Source organism: Mus caroli, unplaced genomic scaffold (genome assembly GCF_978045245.1).
Source record: "Mus caroli unplaced genomic scaffold, Mus_caroli_1 scaffold_18, whole genome shotgun sequence".
NCBI classification, from domain to species: domain Eukaryota; kingdom Metazoa; phylum Chordata; class Mammalia; order Rodentia; family Muridae; genus Mus; species Mus caroli.
In genome coordinates this window covers 45,051,770-45,068,394 of record NW_028227273.1, presented here as the reverse complement: position 1 = coordinate 45,068,394, position 16,625 = coordinate 45,051,770, and the positions used below count along the sequence as shown (strand labels likewise).

General features: G+C 43.2%; 1 protein-coding gene across 2 annotated transcripts in view; it reads left to right on the top strand.

The window, feature by feature from the left end:
- Kif6 (kinesin family member 6) overlaps positions 1-16,625 on the top strand; it is a 291,775-nt gene that overhangs the window by 60,212 nt on the left and 214,938 nt on the right. For both annotated transcript variants that reach the window (XM_085832936.1, XM_021149143.3), the window contains exons 5-6: positions 191-300; positions 11,090-11,219. In XM_085832936.1, coding sequence (XP_085689062.1) covers positions 191-300; positions 11,090-11,219 — 240 coding nt within the window. The remainder of the gene's footprint in view (positions 1-190; positions 301-11,089; positions 11,220-16,625) is intronic.

Below are 16,625 nucleotides of genomic sequence, written 5' to 3'. Positions count from 1 at the left end.
GCTATTACAAGGAAAAAAACCTTCATGCCGATGGCCACAGCAACTCGAAAGTGTCACGAACTGAAAATGTAAACCATATAACGGCACAGGAGGGATGTGGCGAGCAAAGCCCAGAGACAAATGGTGCATCTCGCTCCAGCCAAACAGTTGTTTTTAGTCATTAAACAATGCCTCTTCCTTCCCCAACCAGGACAGCAGCAAGATCTACACGACACACATTTCTTACTTGGAAATCTACAACGAATGTGGCTATGACCTGCTGGATCCAAGACACGAAGCCTCCAAACTGGAAGATCTGCCGTGAGTAGCAGGCTGACAAAGACCAGCAGGAAATGGTTTTCAGATGTTTGTTTCCATTGTTGCCTTTGAAATGTGCAGCGTTTCTGGTCTCCATCATAATTAGCAAATACCGGATAGCAGCATCTTTCCGTAATGGGCAGGCGTGATGGGATCTAAGATTGCTCGAAACTCATTTCTTGGGGGAAAACTGTTTGGAAGTTGGGATGAGAGTGCAGTGGGGCATCTGCAGATTTGGGGGCAGTACTTTCTCCCTGCCTCAGGAAGCCACATATTCCTTTAATCACCCCCTTCTTATTGTGCAGCAATAAGATAATCTGAGAGAAAAATAAAATTGGAAGTTTTCCCTCAAAAGCTTTTGTGCTGTCATTAGCACTGACATTCATAGCCCTTTGATCAAATCAACACAGTGAAATGCAGTCTTCAGATCTGTGGACAGCGGATGCTCCCCTGCCAGGGGTCACACAGCGTTGCTGTTTGTTTGAAACCCTGCCTGAGTTAGATGGGGTGATTGGTAATCATTCGTTCATGTCCTTCTATCCAGGTGTTTTTATGTATCAGAAGTTGCCAATAGCCAAGAAAAAAGTGTTTTCAATGTTTTAAAGATTCATTTTCTGTTTAACTGTGTGTGTGTGTGTGTGTGTCTGTGTGTGTACATAAGTACAGATACCAGTCGGAGCCAGAAGAGGTCATTCAGTCACCTGGGACTGCAAATACAATGGTTTAGAACTGCCTGGCATGGCATGGATGCTGGGAACTAAACTTTGGCCCTCTGGAAGAGTGGTGTGTGCTTTTAATCACTCGCTCATCTCTCCATTGCCCATATATATTATAAAATATTCTAAAGTCATTTAGAAATACATAGGAATTTTCAGTAGAAAAGATTACATGCAAGTTTTAGGTTCAATAGCCAAGTTATAAAATTAGTAAAAAAAAAACTTGAAAAGAAATAATAAAATAATTTATGATCCATATATCCTTATATTAATATTGGCTGGGGTGTTTCATGTATCACCTTTTTATTTTTATAAAATTCCTGAGATGGAGTCAAGAAAGAGAGCAATTATTGGTATTATAAAAATTAGTTTAGCAGTGTGGGGAGAGTTCCATAGAGTTCAACTCTATAGAAGAAAATAGCTTTTCAAACTTAAGATAATAAAGTTTACTTTTAAAATGTTAAAGCTTTTTACTGGGAATAATATATATAATATATAATTATATATAATTACATACATATATATACATATATATATACACATACACACACACACACACACACATATTTATACACACATACACATACGCAATTGAGTTATTGTCCTTATAAATGGGTATTCGTTTGGCCAGTCTGTAATGTTGAGGACTCCAAGAAAAGTTGGTAGCTCATAGTTCTGAAGAGGGCTTGGGCTAAAACCTTGATTTGGACTTTGAGCCTCTATGACTGTGAGAAGTATTTTTATTACTTATGGTCTGCCCAGGGTATTTACTGTCCCAGCAGACCAGATGCACTCTAACAAGGTATCAAGATGCCCTCTGAAAGAAGTTCCTGATGCCCCTGGAACCATTTTGAGGAATGCTAGGTTTAAGGTTCATTTTAGTTCGGATCAACTTACTGTTTTATAGTTTCCAGGGTGACCTATATATCTCAAGTTTAAATATTGTTTAAATGTGTTTTCAATATATTTAGAAGGCAGTTTGATACCATATCCATTTAGCAAAATAATTGTAATAGGTTCACATGTAGGAGCTATGAGCTCCACAGCCCTGGATTCTTGGCCAAGTTTGCAGTGGGCCTCAAATACAATGTGAAAGCCATTGGTTACACCCATAACATTAATGCCACTCTTACACCCGTGGGCTTATCTTGATCATTTATTTTTGTAGCTACCAGGGTTCACAGCTGGATAAGACTACTGATAACTTTTCTCCCCCAGCAGCCTGCATGGCACCCTCCAAACTATGAAAGCTGACTATCGTGAAAAGGTTTCCAGGTGAACTTCAGCTTGACTTCTTGAAGCCCCGGGACCAGAGCATGTGCTGTCTTTGGCAATAGTCTTACTGTCAATTTCTGTTGAAAAACTAAGAGTGATGGCAATAACCTGCACTGACTCAGGGACATTAAAGATTGTTTTCAGTTAGGCTCATCGATGCCCAATAGTCTGCAGATGCTGAGAAATCACAGGAGTGAAAGGATTGTATCTGATAAACAGGGAGGAGAGAGAAAAACTGAGATATTTAAGAAGAAAGAAAGAAGAAATGAAAGAGGTAGAGGAAGGCTACAAGATAATGTGATTCAGATGGATTATCCTTTGACCCTCAGATCTGACTGAGTTAGAACTGAATGGTGACCCACCAAAGGATGCTTTTGTCATTGTTGCCCTGGGACCTAAAATTCAGAGATGTTTGACTTACCCAGCATTTCAGAACAATTAATTGGCAGCTTAGCAAGGGGCCTCCCCGCACATATGTAGCAGCAGATGTGCAGCTTGGCCTTCATGTGGGTGACGAACAACTGGAATGGGGGGCCATCCCAAAAGCTGTTGCCTGTACGTGGGATATGTTCCTCTTATCTGGGCTGCCTTGTCTGGACTTACTGGGAGAGGAAGCTCCTAGCCCCATAGAGACTTGAGTTGCCAGAGTAGAGGGATACCCAGAGGGGCCACCATCCTCTCAGAGGAGAAGAGGAACGACTTTGAGGGTGGGTGAAGAGGGATGTAAAATGAATAAATAGAAAATAAAATAAAATCCAGATATTCACACTTTCATGCTAGAGTGGCAAGAGGGGCTTTTAAGTTTTTATACACTGGGGCTGTAAGAATTAAGGAGTCCATTAAAAGGATTTCCGTCAAAAACTTGAGAAGGTGACAATGAAGACTTCATAGATGTGACTTTGGGTCTGCAATACCACGCTGTCTGTGTATAATTATAATAAAGTCTTCTGAGGCAGTGTGTATATGGCAAAGAGTATGTCTCTCTTGGCTTAGTAGCCTCCCTGGTGACAGTGTCTTAGTATTTTTTAATTATCTATGTGGCTGGGGAAGTCATTCCATTGTTAAAGTGCTTGTCATGCAAGTGTTAGGACCGGAGTTCAGAACCCCAGAACCCCCATAAATGCAGGGTAGTTGTGTTGGCCTGCCTGTAACCCCAGCCTCAGCAGGCAGAGACAGGACCTCCAGAGCAAGCTGCCTAGGGAGACCAGCCATATTGGCAAGCTCCGAATTTGATGAAGAGAACTTCCTCAGTGAATAAAGATCTCTTTAGCAGAAGAGCAGTGAAGGATGATTCTCAGCTTCAACCTTGCACACAACCATGTGCATGTGTGCACATCGGCATGCGTACCCACACATGGCAAATATGCTTGTACGCACATGCACATATGAAAATGGAAAAAGAGAAAATTATCAAATTGAAATATGAGGGTGAAGAGAAGGAGCAGAGCCCACATCATGTTCATGGGAACCATTGTACAGCGTGAGGTTCAGCCAGGATGAGAAAAGGCATCACTCAGTAAGTAATAGGATGCATGTACAGAGTGCTTCAATAGAAACCAGAATCCTACATGAATTCTTTCATTTTCTGTTTCTTTATACAGTAAAGGCATTGGATCAAGCACCATTTATCAGTCTTCTAATGTCTAACATCTAGAGTTCAAGGACTGATGACGTTCACTGTGATATTTTCTTCGTGATTTTTCTCTATTTCACACAAGAGCAGTAATACGGATGTTTTGTAATGTTCCACACCTGGAAAAGAATAAGGACAGTGATTCCATTCTCAGTGAGTTCTCTGCATCCATGATCATGCATTCTTCCTATGTCCTGTGCATCCATGATCATGCATTCTTCCTATGTCCTCTGCATCCATGATCATGCATTCTCCATGTGTCCTCTGCATCCATGATCATGCATTCTTCCTGTGTCCTGTGCATCCATGATCATGCATTCTTCCTGTTACCTCTGCATCCATGACACTAAGGAAGCTACCCCAAGTCACAGAAGAAGTGTAAATGCATACTGCCAGCACAAGAGTTGCTCAGAAAACCTGCAGGTCCATCTAGCTGGCATTCTGGGAAAGGCACAGTTGTAGACAATAATATGATCATCTTTGCTAGTGTTTGAGAAGGGAGGGTAGAGCGGCCAACAAAGGAATCAGTCAGTGGAACAAGTCTGTATGGTTATGTGGTGGGATCACAGTGGATATCAGTAGACTCCAGCATCTACCATTGAAATCTTGGCTAAAAGATACTGCACGGCTCTATGATAGACACTTGTCCTAACAACAACAACAACAAATTCCTGAAGGGAGTAGCAGTCTTTGGACAATGCTGTTGTGCAGTGTACAATCTTCATGACTCAATGGAACCTTTGCAAGTTGACATTAAAAAAATGATACAGATGTCAAATCCCAGAGAATTCAAAGCACAGAGGGTGATCCCCCTTAATATGCATAGCTTAGGAAAAATTCCATCAACAACACAAAGAAACAAACACAGCTAGCAACTGGGATGAGTCTCTGAGAAACCTCTATGTTGCCTGATTCCATTGGGTACCAGAATGATAGAAACAGAGAGGAGAGCAGCAGAACAGGAGTTATCAGGAAGACAGTGGGGGAGGTTGTACAGGATCCGCCTCAGTTGAGGAAGACTGTTCTGCTGTGAGTACAATGAGATTCTCAGGTGGTTTAAAGCTCTTAATAGTCATAATCACACCCGCACACAGTATGATGGGGGCGCTCATCTCCCCTGCCCTGCCTGTGGTATGCGAATAGTTCTACAAAGCTTTCTCATGGGTGGGACTGGAAAGGACAGGATAGTTCAGTGATTAAGAAATACTGACTGCTCTTGCAGAAAGGGCAGCTCGCAAGCACCTGTAACTCCACTTCTAGTGAATCCAGCTCTTTTCTGGCCTCTGCAGGTGCCCGCACACACACACACACACACACACACACACACACAGTGAAATCATTTTTTTAAAAAGTTGCTTTCATAGGAAAAAAATGGGCTTGAGATTTGTGGAAATTTTTTCTGTATTATTTCCTACAGTTGATGCGAATCTACATTTTTTAAGTGTTTGAATTTTTTAATCTAACTAACCATATGCTTATATCTAGATATGTACACAAGTAAACACATTATGTCTTCAGTCTATTCTATATTTAAGTAATTTTTTATAAAAATAGAAGTTGCTTTTGAAAGCAACTCAGGTCACATTGCTATAATGGGACTGTAGTTAGAGTTTAAGTGTGTCTCCTGAGGCAAAACAGGAGATCTGTTGGTCTTAGCTGTACAGAAAATAGACACCTTCCTTTGGTTAATTTTAGTATTCCTAAATGGAAAGCATACCATTTAAGACTGTGATGATGTTCAGGACTGTTACTGTCAAAGAATCACTGGCTGGAGAGATGCCTCAGTGGTTAACGGTGCTTAGTGCTCTATCAGGACCAGAATTCAGATCCAGGCACCCATGTCGGGTAGCTCACAAATGTCTGTAACTCCAGCTCCAAGGGGGATCTGATGGCCTCTTTGTGGCCCTTGGGACCTCTTTGGGATCACACACACACACACACACACACACCACACAGAAGTTAATCACAATACCACAACAAAACCACAAAAAAGAATCAGTAGACCCCAGCATCCATCATTTGAAATCTTGGCTAAAAGATACTGCACAGCTCTCTGATAGACACTTGCCCTAACAACAACAACAATAACAACACCCACACATTCCTGAAGGGAGTGGCAGCCTTTGGACAATGCTGTTGTGCAGTGCAGCACCTGCATGATTGAATGGAACCTTTGCAAGTTGACATTAATAAAAGAAGAACTAATCACATGGTAGCGCTTGTCTATAACATGAAAGAGGGCCTATATTCATGGCTCTAACTCCTGCGAAGGTCCTGTCAAACAAGTCGACAGTGCTGGAATGCTGTGGAGGCCATGGGGAGAGGGGACAGCTCTTTCATTGATGGCTTCCATTATTGAAAGCAAGAACTTGGCTATTGTCTTTCATATGCCTTCCAGTAAGTTACAATGAGCCTACAAATTCCTACCGAGTAGCCAAATGGAAATGATTCTGTTTATAGAGAAAATACAAAGCTTGTTGCTTCCCCATCATTAAGCAGGCTGGGTACACTTAGCAGAACTTTTCCACTTAGGTGTCCAACTCAGGACGATCACTGACTTTTGCTTGAAATCTAAACATTTTAGAGACATTTTGTGGGGAAACTATTCATGGGCCCACTCCAAGGAATCAAATAAATAGTCTGGTGGGTTTCCATCCTGGAAGTAGAATGTTTATTTAAGAAACACTAATACAGTCCTCGTGCAAGCCTGTAAAAATTGTAGTCAGAGGCAAGGGCTGGGCAGAAGGCTGGGGAAATAATGACCGCAGTGTGAGGAGGAGCATGAAGGAGAGGGGCCGGGGAAGGAAGCAGCTTGGGGGAAATGGTTACCAATGATCTATGTTTCCCCAACCTTAAAATGCTGCCAGCAGTAGTAGAGTTGAGACCCTTCTCCTTTCCCAGTTAGCATCCAAGGAGAGAGAGAGAGAGAGAGAGAGAGAGAGAGAGAGAGAGAGAGAGAGAGAGAGAGAGAGAGAGAGAGAGAGAGAGAGAGAAGCCAGGCAGGGTTTCCAGAGCCTGAAAGAGGGCAATGCCGACAAGCCAGCAGAAAGAGCCTCAGAGAGATTGTGTGTGTGTGGGGGGGGGGGGGGGGAAGTGGCACCATGGGAGTGACTACTAGACTCTTCACAGGCTTTCATCTCTGATGTGAACAGCAGTCCAAAGCTGCATGTCCAATGTAGGCGGGGCACAGAAACCAGGAGAAATTGAGAGAGACAGAGACAGAGAGACAGAGAGGTGCAGGCTCAAAGATTGCACAGGAAGTTGGGCAGGGTGGGGCACACCTTTAATCTAAGAACTCTGGAGGCATCCACAGATCAATCTCTGTAAGTTTGAGGCCAGCCTGGTCAACATAGCAAGTTTCAGGTAAGCAAGGGCTGCATAGTGAGACTGTCTCAGTAAAAACCAACAGACAAATAAACGTGACAGCACCAGGGTGCAATGGAGCCTCTTCTGGGATGCCCACGAATGAGTGCCTAGCAGACTGTGAGAGAACCATGGGCTTCAACATGAGCCAGCATCTCTGTCTGCCTTTCAAAACCTCCATAGGGAAGCAGTCAGAAGAGATGAGAAACGCACCATCAAAACAAAAAACTCCGAGAAATAAAGACAGCAAAGTTACAACACACAGCTGAAACCACCGTGAAGGAAAACCCAGGGACATGCAAATTGGATTTTGACCAAAGCGGCAAAGCCAGGCAAGCACCCAGAAGTAATGTTGGCATTTGATTGGTCCAGAGTAGCCACATCAGAGATGAAAGCCTGTGAAGAGTCTAGTAGTGACTCCCATGGTGCCACTTCTGTCGCTGCTCTACCCAGACACAACCCTAAATCAGTGACCACCATAGCTTGCCTGGCCAGTGAGCCTGCTCAGCATCCCCAGAGTGTATGCTATATTTTCTATTTAACCGGCACAATGGCAGAAAACACAGGCACATTGTAACCGCCTCTCAAAACTTTTTTCTTTTGAATTTAGTGATGAAATAAGTGCTGTGGGTGCTTTGCTGGATGCCTAGTCCCCACCGAGTCATAGTTACTGCTGTGGTCAACATCATGTGGCTTTGTTTACTCAAGGGGTACATGACCTGTAGAACCTCCCTATGGAAGACTGCATTACTGGTGGCCAGGGTCTGGGTCTGGCATTTCAGGTTCTTGACCCTTTACCCAAAGAATTGAAAATTAGGGCTCACTCAGATTTGCATTAGATGCGAGGGGACTTTGTTCTTAACAAAACAATACTCATAGAAGGACACTGTCAAGATTGACAGCGGGCCACATGAATGAAGAGACGCGAGGACACTAATGATTGCTTGGGGCGTCCCTTACTGAGGTTCAAGAGAAGGAAGAGCTGGTCACTAGGAGTGTAGACAAGATGGGTCTCTATTTTGATTGACATATTAAGTTACATAATCATTTTTCTCTATTGCACAATCCTTTCCCATAATGCATTGGATTTTAATCCTATGGACAGCCTATTATGCCTATATACATATGTAAATTGAAGATTCTCCCCAAAAGGTGACTGGAGGACACAGTTTTGCCTTGTCTTCATCCACACCCAAAACTAGTCAGGCAAGATCGGTCTATCTATTCTTTATAGCCAAATACACTTGAATAGACAATTTCTAAATGTGGTAATTCCCAGGGGAATGGGGGTAAGAAACGTATACACTGTTCAGAGATGGGAGTACACATGGCCAGGTTGCAGTTGGGAAGTCAGGGGATTCTGAGGTTGCTAAGTGCATCATTTGGGGAGAGGTTTATGTTCACAGTGTGTGCAGGTGAAGGAAGTAGCCTCTCGGTGCATTATTTCAAGAAGGTGTTGTGCATAACCTAAAATTAAATGGGGGTCCCAAGGCAAAGTGTCTTATGCTTGCCTGCCTCAGATGGTTGGACTTTAGCAGTTCAATTGCCTTGCCCATGCATAGATTGGTGTGGCTTCTACCTGTCCTCAGCCACAGTCACTTTCCCACTGGGGCATGAGATGGGAACTGGCTGGGAAGTAAAGACAAGGGGCCAGAATTAGCTGCTGTATGCACCCACCCTAGAGGGGTTGGGATCATTGATTCTCAACCCTGGCCACAGGAGTCATCGAGAGCTTTGACAAAAGCTGACATGTGCATGGCAACAGGACCATCTGGAAAAGTGAAGCCCAGTGGGTGTAGCCTCTGCTCCTCGTGGTTCTGCAAAGGAGCTTAAAGCGAGGGTTAGAGTTAAGACAGGTTTAGGGCTGGACTTCGGATTCAGCTCGGGGCTCTGGGTTAGGGTTAAGGTCAGGGGCTCTGGTGAGTACTAGGGTTAGGGCTAAGGTCAGGGTTACAGTTTGGAGCTAGGAATAGGGCTAGTGCCCGGGTTATACAGGACTATTGTGAGGGTAGCTGTATAAGTAAAAGCAAAGACTACAGCTAAGGCTGGAGTGAAGGTGAGTTTTTACCGCCCTTCCCTTCCTCTGTGTTGCCCCTGCTGGGGTCTTGCAGGGAAGGAGTGGTATTCAGGTGTCCTTGCTCATCCTCCATTCATTTTAGTCTAGTGCTGTAGAGATGGAGAATTCTTTTCCTCCCTACTAAGTGCCTGACTTCTGGCCCCTTCACTTCTAATATCTTACCATCTCAGAGCTTAGTTTCTGACTTCACCTTCGAATATTACTTCATGTCTCGCACATCTCTTGGTGAACCTGGAGGTCAAGAAAATCTTCCATGTCCCTGGACAATGAATTTACTCAAAGCATCTTGAGCTGGTTGGAGGCAAAATCTAAGGCATAAAGGGATCTACTCAAACTAGAACCCAGCTCACCCGGTCCGTTCAGAGCGCCTTCGGACTGCCTGCATCTCCAATATGCTCACTTCTGAGTCTTATTAAAAATAAAAGAAGTATGCCTGTTTTCACTAAGGGAAAGGGTTTTTTCTGCCTTTGTGGGCATTGTTGAAGGGTCTGCAGTAGAGTCATCCACAGGAAGGAAGCACACCTCCAGGGACACATTGCCTGCAGATGTGCCCAGCAAGTTACTTTTCCTTACTGCGGTTAGTATTTTTAAGTGTCCACAAATTACATATGAAAAGGCCAGAAACTTCCTTGAAAAATGGGGAAAAAATTAATGATGGTATTTGAAAAATCTTCATATAAAAGGAAACCATATCCTAAATAAGCCTTTTCCTTATTCACATATTTTATTTTTAAAAATAACTCTTCTTTATTCTTGAGAATTTCATACATCTATAGAATATAAAGGACATCCCAGATTTCCTTCCTCCAACTCATCCATCTTTTCCTCAGTGTGTCCTCCTCCAAACTTCATGTCTTCCTTTTTGATAACTCACTAAGTCTAATTAGTGCTGTGTGTGTGCTCTTGGTTTTGAAGACCCTATTGCTGACGATGTCATATGCTTTCCTTGCAGGACATAGAGAAGCCAGTCTCAAACTGACCAAAAAACTTCCCTCCTGTTGACTAGCTCCCATGATGTCTAAAAATACTAAGCAAGCCATTGTGGTAGGAAAGTCTTCAGTGGACTTTCTCAGGACTGGACCCCACATGACGCAATGCCAACCCTCTAGACAAGTTGTGCCCACCAGCACAGTAGTGACATGGCAGTTATAGGGATAGCCAACCAGTTTCTGATTGGACTTGAGGTCATTGCTCAGGAGGGAAATTCCTGTCTGGAACTGGATTTCTGAGGTCCTGATCACTAGTGGAACCTGCTATTGTTAATTTGTAAAATGGTCATTCTATGAAACTGCCTATTAAATATTTATGTTGATACCCACAGACAAGAGCTGCTCTTAGCTTTGGTCACAGATGCTTTTATTTTTTTGCAGTGGGCAGCAGTCGATTCAAAGATGTGTCACTTCATTTCCTGATACAGAGGTAGAGAGTTAACAGCTTGTTTTTGTTTGTTTGTTTTTAAACTCAGAACCTAAGAAGGATTCATGACCTGAAGACTGCACTGATGCACAGCTCCTCAACTGGGTGGTGGAGATATTTTTTTCCCAGCTTCAGTGCTGTTTGGCAGCACTGCCCATGAGCTGTCAGTGTTAGGTGCTATTCCTGGAGTGTCCAGTGCCTCCTCCATTTTGTTCAGCACATCCTACTAGATGGTTTCTCAACATGCTTGTTGTTACACTTCTAATTTTTCTCAGCAGTACCTTCTTCTCTTACTCCCCCTGTCACCCTCAGGAAAGTGACAATATTGGAGGACCCTGATCAGAACATTCACCTGAAAAACCTGTCTCTGCATCAGGCAACAACTGAGGAGGAAGCTTTGAACCTGCTCTTCTTGGGGGACACGAACAGGATGATCGCTGAGGTAACAGGCGTCTCTCTCAAGCAACTTGTCCAAGATCATGAGACATGATAGAATTTGGAGGCCACAAAGACCATCATAATGATGTTGTCTGAATTTCATGTCGCAGCATAGGAAACTAGATCCAGAGAAATGGGGAGATCTTCCCTGGATTACCTACTGTGGTTAGCTTTCATTTTCAACTTGACACCACTTAGAATGATTTGGGAAGAGACTCCCAGTGAGGTATTGCCTGTATATAGAAACCATCTAGTAAGATGTGCTGAGCAAAACAAAGGAGACACCTATTCCCCTACCAGTTGTGGAAAGCCCAGCCCATTGTGGGTGGCACCATTCTCTAGGCTGATCACAAGCAAGCAGGAACATATGTGCATTTGGTTTTCCTTGTTCTTTCTTGACTATGGGTGTGATGTGACCAGCTGTCTCAAAGCTCCTGCCATGGAGAATTCCCCAAGGTGATGGACTGGAAACTGTTATTGTAAGCTACCAGAAACCATTCTTGCCACCTAGTTGCTTTTTATAAAGATTCCACCCCCATCCCATCCCCATGTTTGGTGTCAATTTTTTATTTTAGTATAAAGAGAAAAAACTGGAAAAAATATATTACATTGAAAGATTTCTTGTTTCCCTTTCACAGTGTGACCCTCCTCTACCCAACAAAAGCAATCTGTTCAAGATCAAGTTCCTTAAACAAGGACACCTAGACTTTGTTGTTCCCAGCCCATTCTGTCTGTTTTGCCACACTGTCTGACTTTTTACTTTCTGCTTTTTGATTCAACACAGATTGTTTTGCATCTAATCAGTGGCAACCTATAAAACTTCTTAATTATAAGATGCTTCCTTTATGAAATTGAAATGTATAAGGTGCAGTTCATTCCTCCTACCCTCAGATTGCCAGTCTAGTGGCATATGTTTATATTGCTGCGTATTTTCATTTAGTTGGTGAGTTAATACTTGTAAAACACTCAGAAAATACCATGGAACACAGGAAGTTCTATGTCCTATATTCCAGGGCCACATTTAGGACATGCTAATACTAAAAAAAAAAAAAAAAGCATCCTTTGATATTCTGATATTCAGATGTGACTGGTTTCTTTCATTTTGTCTTGAGACCCCTTAGGTACCAGTTAGGATTGGCTCACACCTTAATCAGTTACTGAGCAGGGTTGGAGGGTCGTGCGGCTCCATCCAGTCACCGATCTGAAGGAAACGGATGTAGTGTTAACAGTGACAATGGTAGTGGTGGAGATAATGGTAGAGGTGGAACTAGAGGGTGAAAACAGGTCTCTTATGTGCAGTTTCAATTATCATTGTGACTTTCTTTTTAATTTTTATAAAAAATTATTTTATTTGTATGGCTCTTTTGCCTGCACGTATGTCTATGCACCTTATGCATACCTGATACTCAGGAAAGCCAAGTCCCGTGGAACTGGTGGTTGTGAACTGCCCTGTGGTGTGGGTGCTACAAATCAAACCTGCCCCACTGGAAGAGCAGCCTGTGCTTTAAAGCACAGAGCCACCTCTCCAGCCCTGAGACTTTAAATCATGATCCCAGACTGCCGTGTTTCATGTTGTTGCTGATAACAGGTAGGAAGATAGGTGGTCAAAGAGAAGTCTCCATTGAGTGACCTGTTTTCTGCTGGGTGTCCATCTGAAATGCACTCTCCTTAGACATGAACGTGATAAACATAGGCCCAGATCCTGAGAACATGCTGCCCATATCTTATTGTATGGGCTCTTAGTTTTGCTTTGTTTTTCTTACTAATTTTTTAATGTATGTATGTAGGTGTGGTGTACATGCATGTATGTATATGTGTTTACATATGTGTTGGCCTGAGTGTGTGCACATGCAGTTGGAGGCCAGAGACTGATAGTAGATGTCTTCATCAATCACTCTTCACCTTACACATTGAGGTAGGATCTCTCACCCAAACCCCGAGCTCGCTGATTTAGTCAGTGTGGATAGCTGGCTTGGCTCAGCAATCCCTAGCTCTACCCTCTTAATGTTCAGACTATAGGCAGGCTGCCCATACCCTTTAGTTCTTAACCTCTTATTGTTTTCAAGAATCGAAGGTTAAAGACTAAAGGCAGATTGAGGCTACTGGGGATCCGCACCCCACTCCACACACTTCTTTACCCATTGTCTTAGTGTTGCAATGGCAAGGCACCAAGGCAGCTTATAAAAGAAAGCATTTCATTTGGGGCTTTTGGTTTCAGAGGTTGGAGTCCATGACCATCACCGTGGGGAGGATGGCAGCAGGCAGGCAGGCAGGCAGCAGGCAGGCATGCAGGCACAGTGCTAGAGCAGTTAGCTCAGTGCTCACATTTTGAGACAACAGTCACGAGACAGAGTAAAAAGATTCAAATAGAATGTGGGCTTTTGAAGGAGCCTTCCTGCTGTGATACACCTCCAAGGCCACACCTCCAAATCATCCCCAAACAATTGCACCAACTGGTGACTAAGCATTCAAATCTATGTACCATTTTCATTCAAAGCACCACACCTGCTGAGTCATTACTATAGCCATTTCTTCACTGACTGAATAGTTTTAGGTACACTGCCCACCATACATAGTCTGTGTTTATGTGATATATGCCATATTAGGACTTTTGACTTGATTCTTTCACTGGATGAAAGTCTGCATAGGCTTTCTGTTTCCTGTTTGTATTTACAGCTTCAGTGTTTCGCCCATGAGGTCATCTGGGAAACACTAACTGTTTTCAAGAGTTGAAGGTTAAAGACTGAAGGTAGATTAAGAATGGGTGCAGGTAAAAGAAGAAAGACTACCTCTGTACACAGGTTTAACAGCAGCAAGCCAGGAGATGCAGCATGAAGATGAGTCTATGAGAAAGCAGAGGAGGTCAGAGCAGCCTCAGTGCTGACCTCCCTTGAGGGTGATTTGTGCCTAGATAAGGATATGCCCTGTCTTGACTCTTGGCATTTTCTTTCTTCAGTGAGTTTTGGAAAGGTTCTCACTCTCTCTTACTATAGTCTCCAGGAGTACAGAAGCTTGGCTATTTTTTTTTTACTTCTGAGTTATACGTTAGGTTTAGCTGTCTATGGGGCTGGAGAAGTAGAACAGTAGATAAAGCACTTTCCATGCAAGTGTGAAGACTGGGATTCCTTCCCAAGTGCTGATGTAGAAGCCTGGCAGGTATGAAGGCCACCTGTGATTCCAGCTCTCAGGAGGTGGAGAAGGGATGCCCAGAGCAAGCTGTCTACCTTCCATAGCTGGAATTGGAGAACTGATGAGCAGGGCTTAGTAAGGAATACTGCTGCAGTAAATGAAGTGGAGAGCGGTGGAGGAAAGCGCTTGACATCAGCTTTGGGTCTCCTCCACACATTCCTTCATGAACACTGATGTGAAATCTCTCCATAAAATACTTGCAAACCGAAAATGTCATCAGCCATGATCAAGTAGGTTTCATCGCAAAGATGAATGTATGGAAATCCATCAACATAGTCCACCATATAAATAAAGTGAAAGAAACACACACACACACACACACACACACCTGTACAAAACCAGAACTAACAGAGATACCCCCATCCCTGATCTCAAGCTATACGAGAGAGCTATAGTAGTGAAGCCCTCATGGTATTGGCATAAGAACAGGTTGATCAGGAGAAGAGAATGGAAGACCCAGAAGTAAATCCACTCATCAGTGGACAGTTTTATTAGTTGATTCCATACAGAATTTTAGGCCATTTTGAAAAGTTCTAAGGAAAGCCTTTGTGAAATGTACCTGCCATTTTCCACCTCACAAACACCCAAGTCTTTCCTATTGCCCACTGGGGAATTTATCTACTAATGACCCTGTAAAGGCCTTAAACCCAAAGCAGCCCAATCCTAGTGTGCCCCAGAATCATTATTGCCTGGTGTGTTCATTTCTCCCATGTTTGCTTCTTCTTTTTTTTTTTTATAAAATTAGTGGTCATAGCCTTGCCATTCAATGCACTTTATATGCATCTTTAAGAATAACATTTATTATTTATTTATTTATTCATTCATTCATTCATTTATGCTTCGTTCATTTATGCTTATGCGTTTGTACATATGTGTGCACATGCCAAAACACACATGTGAAAGCCAGAAGACAGCATGTGGGTTCTGGGAATCAAACTCATGTCACAAGTGTTAGCAGCAAGCTCTCTTAGCCACCCACACATTGTTATCACCTACCCAGGCAGAATTTCCAGCACTGACTTTATTGGGGGAGGCAGGTTGAACGGGCTCTGTGTCCTGCAGAAGCCCACACAGCTTAGTGAGTGGATGCCAGGCTCTGCCCCGTCCTTCTGATTCAGCAGCTCATGTCCCTTCGTACCACAGTCATCACATTGACATCTGTCAGCTATTTCAAGCATGGATGTACTTCTGAATTATCTCAGAAGTATTCCAAGTATTTAGCACTTTTGTTTATCTCTTGAATTCAATGAAAGCAACCACTCATACATAAAACTATAAATGCAGATTGCCAGCTCCTGAAAATTCCTTATTATTCGGCCTGCTGACACGCCTGTCTTGGATCACGAGCTAGCTGTCAAGATGTAATTTGTCAGCACAGAATGAGCTTTCCATGATAAAAAGAACACACTAATCATTTCTTTAAAAGAGAGAGGCAGAGGGAAGGAGAGAGAAAGAGAGAGGGAGAGAGAAAGAGAGAGAGAGAGAGAGTTTCCCTTTGCACAGACATCTCTAGAGGTTGTCATGGAAACCAGAAAACATTTGCAAAACAAAGTCCAGATATGTAGGACACAAGGTGGAGTATGCTTTTCTTTGGTATTCAGCCTTTTACAGAAAAGTTGTTAAAGCCATTTCTTTATTCAGAAGTCTTAAGTTCTGCAATCCTACCACTATTTTGAATAATACTTGATTATGTCCTGTAGGTAATTTTTTTCCCAAGTGAGTGTGAATGTTGCATGTACTGAACCACAAGTTACCACACCCCGAGGGCCCACTCATAGCTGGTGTGACTTGATACCTCCTGACTCTCCTGGTTGAGCTGTTCCCGTCAACTAGTCCAGTGTATTTGGAGAAGGCATGCTGTATGTTCTCATCCGACCACCTCCGCCCCTGCTAAGTCTATTGGTGTTTTCCCGGACCGGCCCCACCCCTGTTCTCCAGCACCCTCTGCTCACACAAGGCAGAGCGTCACTCTGGACCACAGCATCCTGCAGCACTTACAAGCTGCAGTCTGAGGCTTAGTGGACTTGAAATAGCTTCACTGAGGTGGGCAGGAGTTTGCACCTGGTGGCTAAAAAGAGTCAGAGAGTTATGTGAGCAGGCCTATGCTGCCTCTGCCCGTCATATCCCAGCATTCCCAAGGTCTGCCAGCTGGCAGGAAAACAAGAAAAACCCGTTGCAATTTGTGTTTTCAATGTTTTATAATTTTTAAAATTCTTTTTTT